This window comes from Podarcis filfolensis (genome assembly GCF_964270895.1).
Source record: "Podarcis filfolensis genome assembly, chromosome: Z".
Classification (NCBI taxonomy): domain Eukaryota; kingdom Metazoa; phylum Chordata; class Lepidosauria; order Squamata; family Lacertidae; genus Podarcis; species Podarcis filfolensis.
In genome coordinates, this window is record NC_139617.1 from 22281386 (window position 1) to 22298746 (window position 17361).

General features: G+C 40.0%; 1 protein-coding gene across 1 annotated transcript; it reads left to right on the plus strand.

Moving 5' to 3' along the window:
- Positions 1-1141: 1141 nt before the first annotated feature.
- On the plus strand, positions 1142-13634 carry ITM2A (integral membrane protein 2A). Its single transcript, XM_083596126.1, has 6 exons — positions 1142-1512; positions 7251-7382; positions 8770-8958; positions 10700-10810; positions 11737-11887; positions 12507-13634. The coding sequence occupies exons 1-6, from the start codon at positions 1429-1431 to the stop codon at positions 12593-12595; spliced, it is 756 nt and encodes a 251-aa protein (XP_083452252.1). The 5' UTR covers positions 1142-1428; the 3' UTR covers positions 12596-13634.
- Positions 13635-17361: the final 3727 nt, after the last annotated feature.

Sequence of the window (17361 nt, forward strand, 5' to 3'; positions counted from 1 at the left end):
TGCAAACAAACAAACAAACAAACCTGTGTGTCTGAGCTGCACTGAGGCCACAACAAACTATGTGGAAACACCCAAGGCCTATCTAAACAGTACTTGCAGAAGTTCTAATGTATACAGAACACACACTTTACATGTGGTTTCCCTGACATGTGGTTAATGTATCAGATCATCTCACAAAAACATCTTGCACTAAGTTTCCACTATCTGTTTGAAGCAGAGGTAACCCATCTCTGAGTGTGCAGTTGACTAGCGCTGTATGAAATTCAGAGATACCAGAAAGATACAAAATGATGACTGAGTGCTGGCGCTGTGCTATCATACAGCACATGTTGCTGGGTAATTTTCCTGCCTCATCCGGAAACTGTTTTCTTGGTGGTTTGGCTTGCTTTCATTTCAGGTTATGCTATTTAATCTTAAGAGCAGCAGCAACTTTTTATGTTTTGAAAATGGGAGTCAGACAAGAACCTTTCTGGTCCCTGGTTATATTGCAATACAGTACAGTATGAGGCACGTTTAGCAGGCCTGTTCCAAAGCCGCCAAGTTCTACACGTTTCATTGCAGAATCCATAGGAGCCAACTCCTAGGGGCCTGAGGTCCCTTTGCCCCCCATAAAAACATTTGAGGGGGCCAGGCATGGATGTAGAGGCGCTTTGTTGGACGGGGGCGGGCAGAACCGAGTTATCTGCAGCATGATTGGTTAGTTAATTAAAGACTTTTATTTATTTATTTATTTACTGGATGGAGGGGCAGTTGCACCCCCTTGGCTGCCCCCCCCCAATAAAGTGGATGGGTATTGCCATTCAAATAGTGCATGTGTGCGGCATCATGTGATTGATTATGCAGGGTGGGGCTTACCTGCGCGGCGCAGACCCCACCCCTATCCCCCAGTATTTTATTCAAGTTTGCACCCCGCTGCCAGAAATTCTTTTAAGATCTACTGACAGGGCAGTAATGCCACTTGTGTGTAGCATACGTAGGGACGGGCGAAATTTGTCCATTTCGGTTCATCTGAGTTTCCAGTATTAAATCATTTCTACATCTTCTTGAAGTGCTTCTAAATGGAATGTGTGTGTGTGTGTGTATACAAACAAAATTAATTTGTGCGCGTGTGTTTGTGCGCGTGTGTGCGCATTCCCACGTTACGCGCGTTTCAGTCTCGGCCAACACGTTTCGCTGCCGGGAGAGGGAGACTTTGAGGTTGTTGTTGTGTTTTTTTTTACCTAAGCCTGACTCTTTTTATCTTTACCGCGTTAGGCCCCGCCCCTCCATCTAGGTGGCCGACCGAGAGGCCCTATCGGCGCTTGTGGCAGCAGCAGCCGCCTCAGCAGCAGAAGGAACCGGAGCAGAGCGAACTACGACCGCCGCGCGAGAGGCGGACGCCCGGCTCCTATCGTAGCCGCTGCCGCCGCCGCAGCCGCCGCCAACAACATGGTGAAGATCTCTTTCCAGCCGCCCTTCGCCGGCAAAGACCAGTCCAAGAAGGAGGCGGCCGAGGTGCTGGTGGCCGACAAGGTGAGCGCGGGTCGAAGCTGCGACGTCGGCCCGTAACCGGCCGCCCTTTAATTTCCCTTCCCCCACCGGCGCCATTTTGTGGTGGCGGCGGCAGCGGAACGGGAATTAGAAGGGAAGTAAAAACACACGACGGAGAGTGCGGGGGGGGGGCGCGCATCGGGAGCGCTCCCTCCACCAGCACTAGCACCCCAATAACGCACCTTCGGGGAGCAAAATAATGGCGCCGCTGCCTTGGCGAAGGCCTCTTTAACCCCAAAGACATCCCCATTCCTAAGCCTCCCTTGGCCACTTCAGAGACCGGGTCCTGTCATCTCTAGCCGGACAGCTCTTTCGCCTTTTCAGACACACACCCATCTGCCCCCCCCTTATTTAAACCCATTTCGCAATCGGCAGGTGCCTTGGATCCATAGCTGTCAACTTTTCCCTTTTCTTGCGAGGAATCCTATTCAGAATAAGGTGATTTCCCTTTAAAAAAAAGGGAAACGTTGACAGCTATGCTTGGATCAGGCCGCGGACCCCTAGCTTTTCTAGCCCGCACCTGCATTAGGCGCGTATAACGTGTGTGATAATAATAATAATAATAATACACGACAGCCCCTGCCTGCAGACTCATACTCCCAAAAAAGACGACACCAAAAAAGAGAGAGGAAGTGATAGTAACAGTGGTGGTTTTAAGGGTAAGGGGAGAATTAATGCTGCTGCTGCTGCTTGTGATTTGGATTGCAAAGCTGCCTTGAGTGTATGTGAAATTTAAGTAATAGTTGCTGGGGTTTTTTAATAACAACAATAGCATTAAAACATATTTTCTCCTGCGTTTGACTGGGTGTAGTGTGCTGGTTTGTGACTCCCTTAGTCCAACACTTGCAACCCAGCAGTGGTTTAGTTGTGGAGTAGCCTGCTGCAAGCATCCCAGACATTGCACCTTATAAAAGGATGCTGGTGTTCCATAACACAATTGTATGGCAGATGCTTTGCATGAAGAGGCTGCCAGGTTTTAATCCCTTGCCTCTCCAGCTACATAAAGGATCTCTACTAGCATGTGCAAGACATTTGTCTGAGATCCCAGGACACTGTAGTTTAAGCTGACATTGATTCTAAGTCCACCGGTTAAAAGTGCAGAAGTAGGTCACACTCATGCATGTAAGGGGGGGGGGGGCGTTGCACCTGTTCATTATGGGGGTTTCTACTTTGCCTTTTAATCAGTGTGACTAACCAAAATATATACATCAGAGTACACATATGAGTAGTGTTGAATGAGCCCTAGGCAAGTGAGGGTAGGATTTCAGCATAAGTCTTCCACTTCTTTCAGGTTCTGGAGCCCTCTCAAATGCATTAGGGGACCACTTCTATTCTTCTTTTAAACCACCCTTGTCCCAATGTTTTCTATATGTTCCCTGAGAACTTTTCATAGCTCTATATAGGGGCTGGGAGTTGAACCTGGAACTCGCTGCATGCAAAGCAACAATGCAACTTTTTGCATTGATTTTCCTGGTATTATTATTAGTGCAAACCTGCATGGAAAGTGTGCAGTTTTCTTTAACACATTAATATCACTCTGCCTCTGTTCTGAGCCATCTTCCCTTAGTATCTCCAAGGACCTAAAGGTGGCATACATGTTATCCGACCCCCATTTTACCCTCACAACAACCCTGTGATAGAGGTTAGGCTGGGAGATGGTGACTACTCCATTGTCACCAAATGAACATCATGACTCGGGGGGATTGAAATCCAAGTTATCCTAGGTCCAACATTCTAACCACTACACAACACAGCTGAGGCTTAACACACAGGTAGTGCTTTGCCTGTTTCATAGTTGCCCTAAGTGTTGTGTTGGTGGGTTTTGCTTATTTACATTAGGATAGCTAGTGTCTGTCTTTTTCTGGCCAAATGCTCTTTTTTGTGTTTTCCTGCACAAAAGTTGTGACTCATTCTCAATTTAAAGAAGTGGCTGATTGACAGTGCATATGTTTGTGCATGATTGCATTTGGAAACGGTTGCAAACATGTACTGGGGAGCTGCAGGCAGTTGAAGAACACCACATTGTGACACAAATACTTGCTTCACGTGTGATAGCTGTGTGCCATCTCTTACTTTGTAGCACGTAAAGCAACCTTAATTGCTTCAGTGCCAATAGATCTCTGCTTTATCCTCATGTTGGAAATAGCTACACTGCCATTGCAGGATAGATCCAGGTAGTGGAAAGCTAGTTGATTGTAGCTCCCATGTGATCACTGAATATTTTAAATCCTTATTTTTCAGTAAAATCCACAATGCATTATAAACTAAATGTAAGCTCTTAATAACATAATTTTAAATTTGGCCTTCTATCCCTGCCCATTTTTACCTGGGAGAAAGCTCACTAAATGCAATGTGGCTTGTTTCTCATGAAAGATGTACATTTGATTGGTTTGCAGATATGTCTTGACTCTGATGGAGAGTTCATGCCTAAATTTGAGGCATGTGAAGGCCTAGTTCCAAAACTTTGAGTTTTGATTTATACAAAAGTGTCTCAAAATTACAGGTGATTCATATTTTATGGTTCTAAGCATATTTACATGGAAACAAAATCTACATAAGGCCCGGTATGTCCCTTAGCAAAACAAAATAAAGATAACCATCACATGCATCCTCCTCACCCAAGAGGAGTCTGATTAGACAGCCTTGCCTAGTTTCCTGTCTAGCAGTAAAAAAACCAGGTACGAGTGGTGCATAAATAGAATCCTTTCAAACATAAAATGGAAATGTTGCTTTGTTTTCACAGATGTTTCCTCTCTTCTTACTTTCATTTTAGGTGAAATAATTGAACTGAAATGTGCCTGAACCCTTATTTCCTACAAATTTCCAACAAGTGGCAGACCTGCTTTTTCTAGTGTTACAGTTCACTTTTGAGATTGTGCAAGTAAAAGCATTATGAGAAATTTGTTTTGCAATTCAGCATTTGTATTGGCATAATGATTCAGAGGGTGGAGGCTACTGATGACTAGCAAAGTTTATGCAACATTCCTGGTTTGATTCCTGATAACCAGCCAAAGAACCTCTTGGAGCAGAGAGTCTGGGAAAGATTTCTTTGTGAGCCTTTAGGAGATGCTGCTAGGCAGACATGATAGGTACAGACCTGTCTTCAAATGCTGGGTTACTATGTAATCTCTGTAAAGCAGTGGTACAATGTAATGTGCCAAAAGGATGCAATGTGCCAAAAGGTACTCTTAATCCTCTCCGCCCCCACATTCAATCCCTCAAAAGTTTCCCAGTCAGGTTATAGACTATGAATAACTAATTTTCATGTCTTTCTCTAATGATATAAATCACATATTCTACTCCCACCTCTAGACAGGACCGCAGCAGACATCCACTTGGTCTGGATCTGCCACTGATTTGTGTAGCTGAACCAATAGTCTGCTGAATAGACAATATTGGGCAAGTTATAAGGCAGCTTCATATGTTTAAACATGCAGCTATTAGTACTATAATGAAATTTTGCAGGTAGTTACTTGAAAAGAATGAATTGCTGTTTGCGATTGTGATATTAGCCAATTAATGTGCAGGCTCACTTGTTGTTAAGCATCAAGAAGACATGCATGACAGTTCTTTGGGCAGAAAGGAAATACTGTTGTGGCTGTTACATTCTAATACTAAGTTTGCTATTTACTGCAGAATACTATTTTATTATCTGCAGTCTTGCAAAACTTATACTTGAACATACAGTTTTAACATTTTGAACTGTCTATAACATTGCATAAGAGTCTAAGGTAGAGTTTATTGCTTTCTGAATTTTTTTCTGGTGGGCTAGAGGCGCAACTGTTTGTGTATTATCCTGTGTCTGGCACATTCGGAAGAATGTTTAGCTTTCCAGCTTCAGGGTTGTCCTCCACCCAGCAATTCACTGAGTTCCTTGCAAAAAGGGATGGGCTAAAAAGAGATGATTGTAAATATTTTGGCCTTGGTGTTCCTAATATTGGGATTTTCGGTAATACATGAAGTTGAATTAAACCAGGCTTTGACTGGACTAAAATATATATTTGTGCATGAAATTAAATTGTCTTGATCTTTGCAATAGTACATGAGTAGTTGTCCCAAAAGCTGATGTGGAAATAACCAGTGTTGCTAGTAATTCCTTGTGAACTGTGCAGGAGCTGTACATTTTATGATTGTACAGGTAGCACATTGGTGCCTGCTCTTTTCTTCATTTACACTGGCACAGTTAAAAGGCAGGTTACAACTTGACCACGGTGCCTGACTCTGGATTTTTGAAGATGCTTGGCTTCAACTAAATGACATAATTGAAGCTGGAAAAAGCATATTTAATTTTAACATGCTAGCATCAGATTTCAAGATGCTTGAGCAAACTAGTGAAGAAATCTTCCTGGCTTGTATATACACAGCTGAAGTTAACTAACTGTAGAGCAGAACTGAGATTATATTAGACAATTATATGGATTCTGAAACTTTAGAACCCAAGCTACTTGCTTACTAAAAGTGCAAATATGTTTTGGCTGTTAGTATTGCCCCCCCTTTTTTAAAAAAAGCCACATATCTAGCATTGTTAACTGGCAAAATTGCTTCAACAGCATATTAGGTTCTCAGAGAACTAGAATATTATTTGCATAGTAGAAGTTCAGAATCTGCTGATGCTTCTTTTTTGATAGTTTATAACTTGCTGTTCCTCTTCTAAATCTGAGGGTGGAGAGGTAAGGAGGAGGAATGTCTCATCGTGCCAACCCTTTGAATACTTTTATAGTCCTACTATACTGATGATTTGAGTGGACAAAGATCCTTGAAATCAATTTAACATCTGAATTTCCTGTTTTAAAACTCATTATTTTTTAAAAATGAGCTTAGCTGAATGTTAAAAGCAAATGCCACACTGAAACCTCTCAGCTGATAATGCTCTTGAACAAACAAGGCTAAATATGCATGTCATTGAGTCATACTGCTTTTGTTTTTAGAATTATGGAAATAATCTTCCTTTTGAAGTCACACACCTCATAAATATGATCTTGATGTTAGCAACTATGGATTGGAAGGTCATCACAATTTTGTGGTTTTGTGTATGTTTGCAGTTAACCACAACCCCTTTAAATGTTCTTTGCCATAAATATGAGCAAGGAGCAAATGCTGTTGAATAGATAAATTGATTTTTTATAACTTTAAAGAGTTATAGAAGTTATAACTGACAGATGCTGCTGAGAAACAGCTCCAATCACCCCTGACCATTGGCCATGATGTCAGGAACTGATGGGAATTGGAGTTCAACATTTAGAATGTCACAGGTTCCCCATCCCTGCCTAACACTTAAGGAAGGATTGTCTTGGGAGGGGAAGGGAACAATGAGCTGAATTATGTTAAGGGAAGTTTAAAATGTGAAACCTTTATTTTTGCAGCCTAGTAGGCAAAATTCACTGTAGCACCGTTATGTAATTTAACAGGAGGCACAAATCCATCTGTAGTTTTTTAAAGGCTATTCACTGTTTGTGTTTAAAGCAGATGCTATGGCATCCTTGTTTTAAACACAAACAAAGGGCTCAAAACACATTCCATTCTCCCATGAATGAAATATAGGTGTACTATGGCATCCTTGGGTCAAACATTTCTCAAGGGTGTTGTCTGGCACTGTTGGCTTTCACCTTGAAGTGTGGTATCATCCTGCTGAGTCAAGGTAAGGTGTAATTAGTTAAAGAAAATATTGTCTCCAAGACAACAAAGAACTTAAGTTCTCTCTCTCTCTCTCTCTCCTGAAGGATCCAGAAGTTGCAACACATGGGCACGAAAGTTCATCTGGAAGATGTCTGCTGATTCTTTTGGGTCTTGCGCTTATATTAGCAGGAGTGGTGGTTGGTGGAGCCTGCCTCTATAAGTACTTCATGCCAAGGGTAATGGAAATACAACTCTTCCCCCCCCTTTTTTTTCCTTTGCAGATAAAATTGACAAAGCAAATATAAACATACAAAATAAGCAAAATATTCCACACAGTGTAAGCATGATATGTAACTGAATTGGAATATGGGTCTAAACTTAGATCTGCACCTCAAAGCTGTGGCACTGAGGAAGCTAAGAACTTAAAAAGTGAATATTCCTGGATTCCTCTCATGTTTGTGACTGGGACAGCCAGAGTTATCTTGCTGAACTGAGGCCTCAGTCCTGGGAGCCGCCATCTTGGCTTTCCCTCTCCTTGTCCTTGTACTGTGACAGGCCCCATGTGGTCCTGTGAGATCCTTGCGTCTTGCAGGATCTCGGATGCATCCTTCCCTGAAGCTTCCATGTCTGCCTTAGTAGGACTGGCATTCTTGGCAGTTCTGCTGCTTGCCATGATTTGTGTGCCAGACTCTGCACTGAAGCATCCTGAGATGGTAAGCTGGTTTTGGACATCTTAGTGGTGTTGGGGACCAAGTCTTGTCTTCCTGCCCCCCACCAAAATATTTTTTTAAAAATATGCAGAAAAGTTCAGAACTTTTAACTGTGTGATTGTGGCAGATCTGCTATTTTCTTGAAGGACTTTGCAAACACAACTCAAACTGCTGTGAGCTTATACATTAACAGAATATATATTGGCCACATGTTCTGAACAAAGTTTAATAGACAAAACATTGAGTCAGGAGGAATTTGTGGAAATGTTTAATACAAGTATTTGTTACAACAGTACCATCACACAATTCACACATAGAAAGTCACCTTTTCCACTTGTCTGCACCAGTCTTGCACATATATTTTACAAGGGGTTAGGTACAATTGGAATGCCATTTATTACAGTTCTCTCATGCATCCAATGCAATGGAGAAATGCCTTCCTCTAATAAACTGAAAAGACTTAAACAAATGTGAAACAGTATCCTGTACATTTGTTCCACATTAACTTAAAAAATTACAGCATCTTTGCTGGAAAACAACAAACTTGGAAGTAATTTGTATTTCTTTGCATATACCTCTTACGCACCTCTGATTTTTTGTTGTTTTTGAACTGTAATTAAATGACTTTATTGCAACTAACAGAACCACAAAAACACTTGCCCTCATTAGATTTTTTTTTTTGCCCAATATTGATTTTATTTCAGGTGACACTACAGAAGTGGAAAGTCTGCTAAAATGCATTATGATTGTGGCAAAACAATGCTGGGTTATACCCAGCTAAGTTATACTTGGAGTAGACCCATTGCAATTAACAGACCCAAGTTAATAATTTTAAATGGGCCTGCTCTAAATAGCACTGGATAATCTGTTCCTAAAAGAAGTCTCATAATTGATTACTGTGATTTATTTTTAGCGTGCAATGATGCGTGGGCAAATGTGTTACGCGGGAGAGGATCAGCAAGAGCAGGCAGCTGAACCCTACTTCTTGCCCATTGCTGAAGAAGCTGACATTCGTGAGGATGATAATATTGCCATCATTCAGGTTCCTGTTCCAAAATTCTCTGACAGTGATCCTGCGGCTATTGTTCATGACTTTGAAAGGGTGAGTTGTGACATAGAATCATAGAATCATAGAATCATAGAATCATAGAGTTGGAAGAGACCACAAGGGCCATCGAGTCCAACTCCCTGCCAAGCAGGAAACACCATCAGAGCACTCCTGACATATGGTTGTCAAGCCTCTGCTTAAAGACCTCCAAAGAAGGAGACTCCACCACACTCCTTGGCAGCAAATTCCACTGTCGAACAGCTCTTACTGTCAGGAAGTTCTTCCTAATGTTTAGGTGGAATCTTCTTTCTTGTAGTTTGGATCCATTGCTCCGTGTCCGCTTCTCTGGAAGTCTAGAACTTTTTGAAAATTACATCATTTGTTAAGTTTTCATAACTGGCAACACAAAAAACAAACACCCTCATCCTTCTACATCAAATAACAGAAATGATGATAATAACAGCTAGCCTTGTTGCTTGCTTTAATTTTGGTTCACCTGGTGCAAGTTAGTACAAGCACATAATTCACAGCTTCAGCTTACTGGCCACTAGTCTTGCCTTAAAAAAATCAGAAATGTTTCTCCCTTTTTGAGTCCTAATTTTGTGTGTTAAATTGTCCATTATTAGTCCCCCGCCCCGTTTAAAATGCAGTCTCTTTACATTTCAGGTAGCAGCTCCTGAGTGTGTATACTTGTGTTAGGAAAAGTTGTGGTGGGCAGTTTGGGAGCTACCATTTCAAGGAAGAGGGAAACAAAAGACTGAGGTGGAGAGTGTGGGTCACATGTGGATGTATCACAGGCTGGCAGTTCCCACCCCTGCTGTAGACTGTCCACTGGTAGCAGTTATTCATTATCATGTATAGGTTTAAGAAAGTGCCTTAATCCAGGGTGAAAATAGGTTGAAACTTTGTGCTGAAAGACTGAATGCAATAGTAATGGTGATCCTGGAAACGGGCTGGTGCCTTACATTCCACAACAGTAGTGTTCTGGCTCTAACTGTGTTTTGAGATACATAGGTCTTGCCATGCTTTGCAGTCTATAATTCTATGTATTTTTTAAGAGTATGAATGTAACTATGCAAAGCTGCTATTTATAAAATTTTCCAATAAGGTTGGTATTCAACATAGACTTAACACATATTTTCAGATAATAAATCTCCTTTTTTATTCTTGATTCTGTTGTCACTGTGTCATCTTCTCTCTGCCACCTTAAACTTGTTACATGAGTTGTAAGTGATTTATGTGCAAATTGCTTATCTTCAAAATGGATGTCAATAATGTATTACTCTAAGACCTATGGTTAGAATGGCTGTTTTAAAAAGTTATTAGCATCTTTGCTTGCCAAAATAGATTCTCTTATTCCATTGGAAAGGACTCTTTCTCTGTGTTGGAAAGGAACCTTTTGATAAATCCCAATACTTGAAACTTTATTGCTTCTCTTCAAATCGGTTACATAATTTCATTGATTTAATTTGTAAAGCTCTTGGAACATTTTTATAAGAACTAATTTGAAAACAATGACTTGGGTCGTAAGATGACTTAAGGAAGTTAAGTGAAGGAAAGTTTTCTGCCCCCTCTTCCCACCTATACTCGCTCATTAAGACTCCTAAACTGCCTCTATAGAGGGTTGGGGAACCCTCTTGAAAAATGTGGAACTGATCACATGGAGCTGCTAGAAAAAGGAGGAGATGGAAAAATTTCCTTCTCTTGAGATTCCTTCCGTTATCTTAGAGACCAAGACAACGGGCGTATTAAAGTATGTATTCAGATTACTGAGATTTCTTGTTTCTTCTTGCAGCTCCTGACTGCCTACCTTGATCTGCAGCTGGGTAACTGCTATGTGATCCCTCTGAACACATCCATTGTTATGCCACCACGGAATCTGATGGACCTCTTTTCAAAATTAACGGTTTGCATTGTTATATTTCAGTGTAACATGGGGAAGAGTTTTCTTTTTCTATGAAGACAGTGAAATGTATTCTTGCTTATAGATGGTATCTTTTCTTCAGCGATATCTTTCTTTAGCTGGCACGTAGCTTGCTTACGAAAAGTCTGTTGATGGCCACTGTTGGTTGACTGATGGCTTATTGAGAGCATCTGTATCACTGATGCCGAAAGTATAAACACTGTTTTCAGTATGATGCACGTAATGTTTTTATTCGCGTCACTCAGAATTTATAGGCAGAGATAAGACAAGCCTAACTATGTCTAGACCTTTTTACTTGCATTTAGAAGCGGGCAGCTGGTGAAACTGAATAGATCTTTACTTAACTTTGTTACAAGCCCGGGCAGGGGCTGCTTCCTAAATCAAGCATACTTAAATAGTAAACTACATTAAAATGAGACTTCCAAGTGGATTGGTGCGGGGAGCCTTTTTCAGTCTAAGGTTCACATTCACTTCTGGGCAGCCTGGAAGCCAAATGCCAACAGGGGGTGGAGTAATGGATTTAACTACTACCTTTGTACAGGAGGCTACATTCTAGCCATGCAAAAGCCAGAGGTTTACACACACACACACACACCATACTAGGAAGCAAGAGAAATTATCATTATTCATGGACAAATCCTTTTTCAGAAATTTTTATCAAGTGCATTTGGTAAGAACTCCTAGAAACATGACCCCAAGGAATAACCTTTTGTGATCAAGGTCTGGGCACACTATCTGCAATAAATCTTGCTTTAATCATCTGAAGTTTTCACCTTTTCTCATAGATTCCACATGTATAGTTGCTCCCTTTATTTAAAGTTCCTTTGCAAATGTGAATCTTCTTCTTTGAGTATTGAAAAAAAAGAATTGCAAATATTCATATTGGTGATATTTGTGTTTTTCCACAGACTGGTTCCTATTTGCCTCAGACTTACCTTGTTCGTGAAGAAATGGTTGTGACAGAAAAGATTGATAATGTGTCGGATCTGGGCATTTTCATTTACCAGCTCTGTGTAGGGAAGGAAACTTTCAGGCTTCAGCACAGAGATAAGACCAATGGTGAGTATTTCAACTGAGAATGTAAACTTAGCTTTCTTATCTTAAGCAGAAAAAAATAAAATCTAAAAATCTTCTGTAAGCTTCCAGAAAGAGCTTTACTTGACAAATCTATCTAGTTTTTTCTTTTTTAATTTTCCTTTAATAGAAAAGGCTTTTTCTTTCTAAGGTTACATATGGGAAAGTGGAGGTACATGGTGAGACTAAATCATTAAATTAAACTGGTGAAAGGTCAATGTTAACACCTCTAGCAGTAGTTCAAGCATGAATATTCTGATAAAGTCAGAAATTTAAGATTTTGTTTAGAATCTAAAAATGTTTGAACAGTTAGCTGCATTGGTGTCTTGCTTGATGGTATTTTGGAAGTATTTGGTTCAGTATTTAGCTAGTGAAATGTGGGAAACTTCACACAGTGGCTCATTTCCAGGGTAGGAAAAGTGTTTGTACCCAACCTGCACATCACTATCCCTAACACTCCTTCCAGAATTGCATTTCCCTGGTTTTAAATCAAGATACATTCAGCTTGGCACATGCAGCCATAAACAGACTAACCAGGAAATAAATCTTCTATCTGAAATCTTCATATACTGTTTAGCATTAATTGTTGTGTTCTCTTATTTAGGCCTCCAGAAACGCTCAGCTGAAAAGTGTCATTCAATCCGGCACTTTGAAAACTTGTTTGTTGTGGAAACCAAGATCTGTCAGCAGTGAAAAGTACAGGGTAGAAAGTGACAATCACACATCTTCATTAAGAAGTCGAAGCTTTATATCTTTATTTTCAGAATTAAAACATGCAGTGATAATCAAAACCTTATGCTTTTTTGTGGGTTGCTTAAATTTAAAAACAAAAGAAGGAAATTCCAAATTTACCATGATTTTTTCTTTGTGTCCCTGGTGTGGCTAAATTTTCTAGCTTTCATTCGCACTTGCTAACACAAAAGTGAATACCCTATACCCACCTGATTATCTGTTTCACAGCATAGTCTTACACATCTACTTGGAAGTCTTATTTTGTTAAGAGACTTACTCCAAATTAAGTATGTAGGATTGCAGCCTCAAACTAATTTAAAAAAGGACTGCAAGTAGCAAATTCCTACATAGAAATGTAGTCCAGTCAACACCTGACTCTTTACAGAATGATGAAAGTAACACATTAATATCTGGTTTGCACATTTATATGTAGCTCTGTAGGATTGCTCTACGTTAAGTCTGGTAAGAAACTACATCAAGACTTCTAAGGTTTATTTGAACTTCATAGGAGAAGCATGTAAACTAACCTTGGTAATCATAAACATTTTTTTCCATTTTGTGCAATTACTGTATTGAACTTGTATGTATATTTGGAACCTTCCCTGAGTTGACTTTAGTACTTCTTTATTTTGGTTCTTTGGTGATATTTAGTTATATGTTCAGGAGCAGTTACTCTTTAAAAGCTTTTATGTTAGTATTTTGGCGCTGGACTGGTTTCAACATCTTTATTGCAAGCTTATGTAATTACAACCTGATTTGGCCCAATTGTCATTGTTTCTGTAGCTGTGAATTCCAACCTCCCAAGCCTATGTTTCAGAGAATAACTTCTTATAAGCACAGTAGCACTAAGACTGCAGTTGAAAGTATTATCTTTGCTTAAGACTGTGGTACACGATGGTAAAGGGATTGTTAGTGAGCTGCTAAGTTGAGTGTTTTGTATAAGGGACTTTATATTTCTCACAAATCCTGCAGCCCTCCAATAAATGTTTCTTTAAGACAATGGTGGTGGTTTCACTTTGTTGGCAATAAAAGTAATTGTGAGAGGGAATATTAATGCTGTCAAAATATTGGTAGCGTATCACTCCTGCGCTGAAACTGCTATAGTCAAGAACCATGTATTCTACAGTACTTCAGAATGTTATATTAGGTGCAGAATCTAGTTTCCTGAGAAGCTTAGGCTTTCAGGTTTGTGTTTTGCCATCATTGTTCTGAATTATAGGCAAAGATTTGTGTATCTCTAGAGCTAAAGGCGTGGAGGAATTGATCACAGGGTTTCCTTTTCTCTCACAGACTAACAAAGAATAAAGTATGTAACTTGTATATAGTTGGAGAATAAAGTATGCACCTGAGAGAGGCATAATTTAGCCTGCTGAATTCATTTATTCATGGGTGGGGTGGGAGGTGCTTGTGAATCCTGTTTACTGAAAACCTTCCCATACACCAAATAAAGAAGCTGTCAGATAGGCTACTTTGTCCTTCATCCTTTAATACAAATGCAAGTCCATCTTAAAATTTGATCTAGTGCACTGGACTTTTGCTGTCTGAAGTCTTGTGGTACTTTTCATTTAAATATGGAAAGTGGTGCTCTTTAGTTACCTTTTGCCATGCAAGACAAGTTAATAACTTACAGACCTTAGGTGATTCTGATAGGAGCTTTAATTATATATCCCAGCCTGCCTCAGAGAATAAACACTTTCTAGTTCCAGAAACAGGTCCACTTTTTATTTTTGCAGGCTTTAGTGTTACTATTTTTTAGTTTGTTATAGACTATGGGGGCCTTCCTTCTACCTGGTGGAGATAAGTACCCTTTCAAAAGCTGTTCATGGTTGTCACTGCCTGCCTATAGAATATTGGGTCATGGAGCCATTCTGTCTACAGGAACTACCTTTGTCTTTCCACAATCAGTAGGTGCTCAAGAAGTGCTGCGCTTTTTAATTACTTGATCCCCTTACCTACAACCTTTTCTTTAGGTGCTCCATGGTTGTGGGGGAGGAACAGGTATCTACTGCTACAAGTGGTGGCTTGTTGGTAAAAATTAGCTAACTATTTACTCTCTTTCCAAAAGCTGACATCTGCAAACAAATACACATGCTGGAACTGGAATGTTAACATTTGCACCTGTTGTATGTCAGGACTGTTCCTTGCAAAACACTCAAGGATGCATCCTTGAGTTAGTGCTTGTTATCCCTTACAAAATAGATATGTCACTTATCCACTAGATGGCGAAGTTGGCAAGCTAAAGGTATTTTTGTTTTAAGCCTTCTAGCCTTTTAATGTTCTTGATGAGAGCAGCATGCTTATGCTTCACACCAACTAATCTGGAAATAAGTTTGATACTCCAGGGAAGCAACATATGATTCAGAATCATGCCTTTTGGAAGGGCAGTGAAGGCTTATCACCTTCATAACATTTGGTGTAGATCCGGACATTTTACACCCATTTGTGCCCATTAATACTGGGAGGGCTACAGTTTACATGTAAACTTTTCAGACTGCCATCTGGAATGCTGCATGCCCAAGACAAGCCAGGCTCTTATGCACATTGTGGTGCACTTGGGCATACAGGAACTGGAGCAAACAACTTGCAGAGAATATTCCAAAAGCAGTCTGGATTTCTTCATGTTAGGTTCTTGCAGCAGGGAGGGGGAGTAGCCTTTTATACCAAATCCAATTAACTCATGTTCTGCACAGCCTTATCCCACCATGGGGTGCTCCAGCTGTTTTGAACTGCAACTTAAATCAACCAGCCACCAGGGCAAACGGGTTTGTGATCCAAAATACCTGAAGGGCACCCAGGCAGGTCTGACCTGACTGGCAGAGGCTCTCCAGCATTTTGTGCAGCACCCCATTGCCAGTCTTACCTGGAGAGGCCAGGGATTAAACCTGGGACCCTCTGTGTGCAAAGCATGTGCTCTACCACTGAGCTAATATGGCTCTTTCTAACACCACTTCCTTCAAAGCAATATCTCTTGGTTCTGTAGTTTGCTCATGAAACCATCACACACACACCCCTGGCCAGTTCAACTAGCCTTGCTGCAAACCATTTTGCCTGTCTGTTGCAAGTAGCTCATCAGACCTGCTCGAATGTGAGTTTAAATTTACTTGTCCTTTTTATACTTGTGGGGGATAAATCAGGCCACATCCCCCTATTTAAGGTTTCAAGTTAGCAGCTCTTGACTTTTGTAGGTAACACATTCAGCATTTATAAGAATTTCCTGAGTCACTGAGCTACTTCTATACTTCCTTTCTACCAACCACTGTACAAACACAATTTCCTCACCACTAAAAGTGATCTCTGCTGGGGAGGGGGGAGGACAGGAGTGCTTCATTGCAGGGGGTTGGGCCAGATTACCCTCAGCATCCTTTCCAAATCTACAATTATATGAAAATATCTCAGGCACTCTGGTGTTTAAGTAAAGAGAGTTAAAGTTGTTTCAAGGTATTCACACAATCCCTATAATTCTGTTTTTTTATAATAATATTTATTAACATTTCAAAAAATTACAAACATATGAGAAAAAACAAAAAACAAAAACAAAAAAATGATAAAACAAAAAATTACAATAAACTGAAAAATAGAAAAATTAAAAACAAATCAATTTTTCCATAGCTTATCTTTCATTTACTTGTTTCCTTGACCTCCTCACACCTTCCTTTTTTGTATTCTAGTTCAATACTTAATTCAGCAAATCCTTTCCATCTTTGTTTTTATCTTAATCATTTATCTTAATATGTTGTGACTTTACATTCTCACCTATTAACAACCCATTTTTACATACTCCTTTATAACATTACTGCTAAAACCACATAACTTCATTCCAGCATCCTTCTAACATTCCTTAATTTTGCAATGTTTCTGTAAATAGTCTTTAAACTTCTTCCAACCTTCATCTACCGATTCTTCTCCCTGGTCTTGGATTCTGCCAGTCATTTCCGCCAATTCCATGTAATCCATCACCTTCATCTGCCATTCTTCCTTGGTGGGTAAGTCTTGTGTCTTCCAATACTTTGCGTTGAGTATTCTTGCTGCTGCTGTAGCGTACATAAAGAAAGTTCTGTCCTCCTTTAACACCATTTGGCCGACCATGCCCAGGAGAAAGGCCTCTGGTTTCTTCAAAAAGGTATATTTAAATACCTTCTTCATTTCATTATAGATCATCTCCCAGAAAGCCTTAATCCTTGGGCACGTCCACCAAAGGTGAAAGAATGTACCATCAATCTCTTTACATTTCCAACATTCATTATCAGGCAAATGATATATTTTTGCAAGCTTGACTGGTGTCATGTACCACCTGTATATCATTTTCATAATATTCTTTCTTAAGGCATTACATGCCGTAAATTTCATACCTGTGGTCCATAACTGTTCCCAGTCAGCCAACATAATGTTATGTCCAAGATCTTGTGCCCATTTAATCATAGCAGATTTCACCGTTTCATCCTGAGTGTTCCATTTTAACAGCAAGTTATACATTCTTGATAAAATCTTAGTTTTGGGATCTAACAGTTCTGTTTCCAATTTTGATTTTTCCACCTGGAAGCCAATTTTCCTATCCAAATTGTAAGCCTCCATTATTTGATAATAATGAAGCCAATCTCGCACTTTATCTTTTAATTTCTCAAAGCTCTGCAATTTCAATTTGTCTCCTTCTTGTTCCAAAATTTCCCAATATTTCGGCCATTTGGCCTCCATATTGAGCTTTTTCTGAGCCTTCACTTCCATCGGTG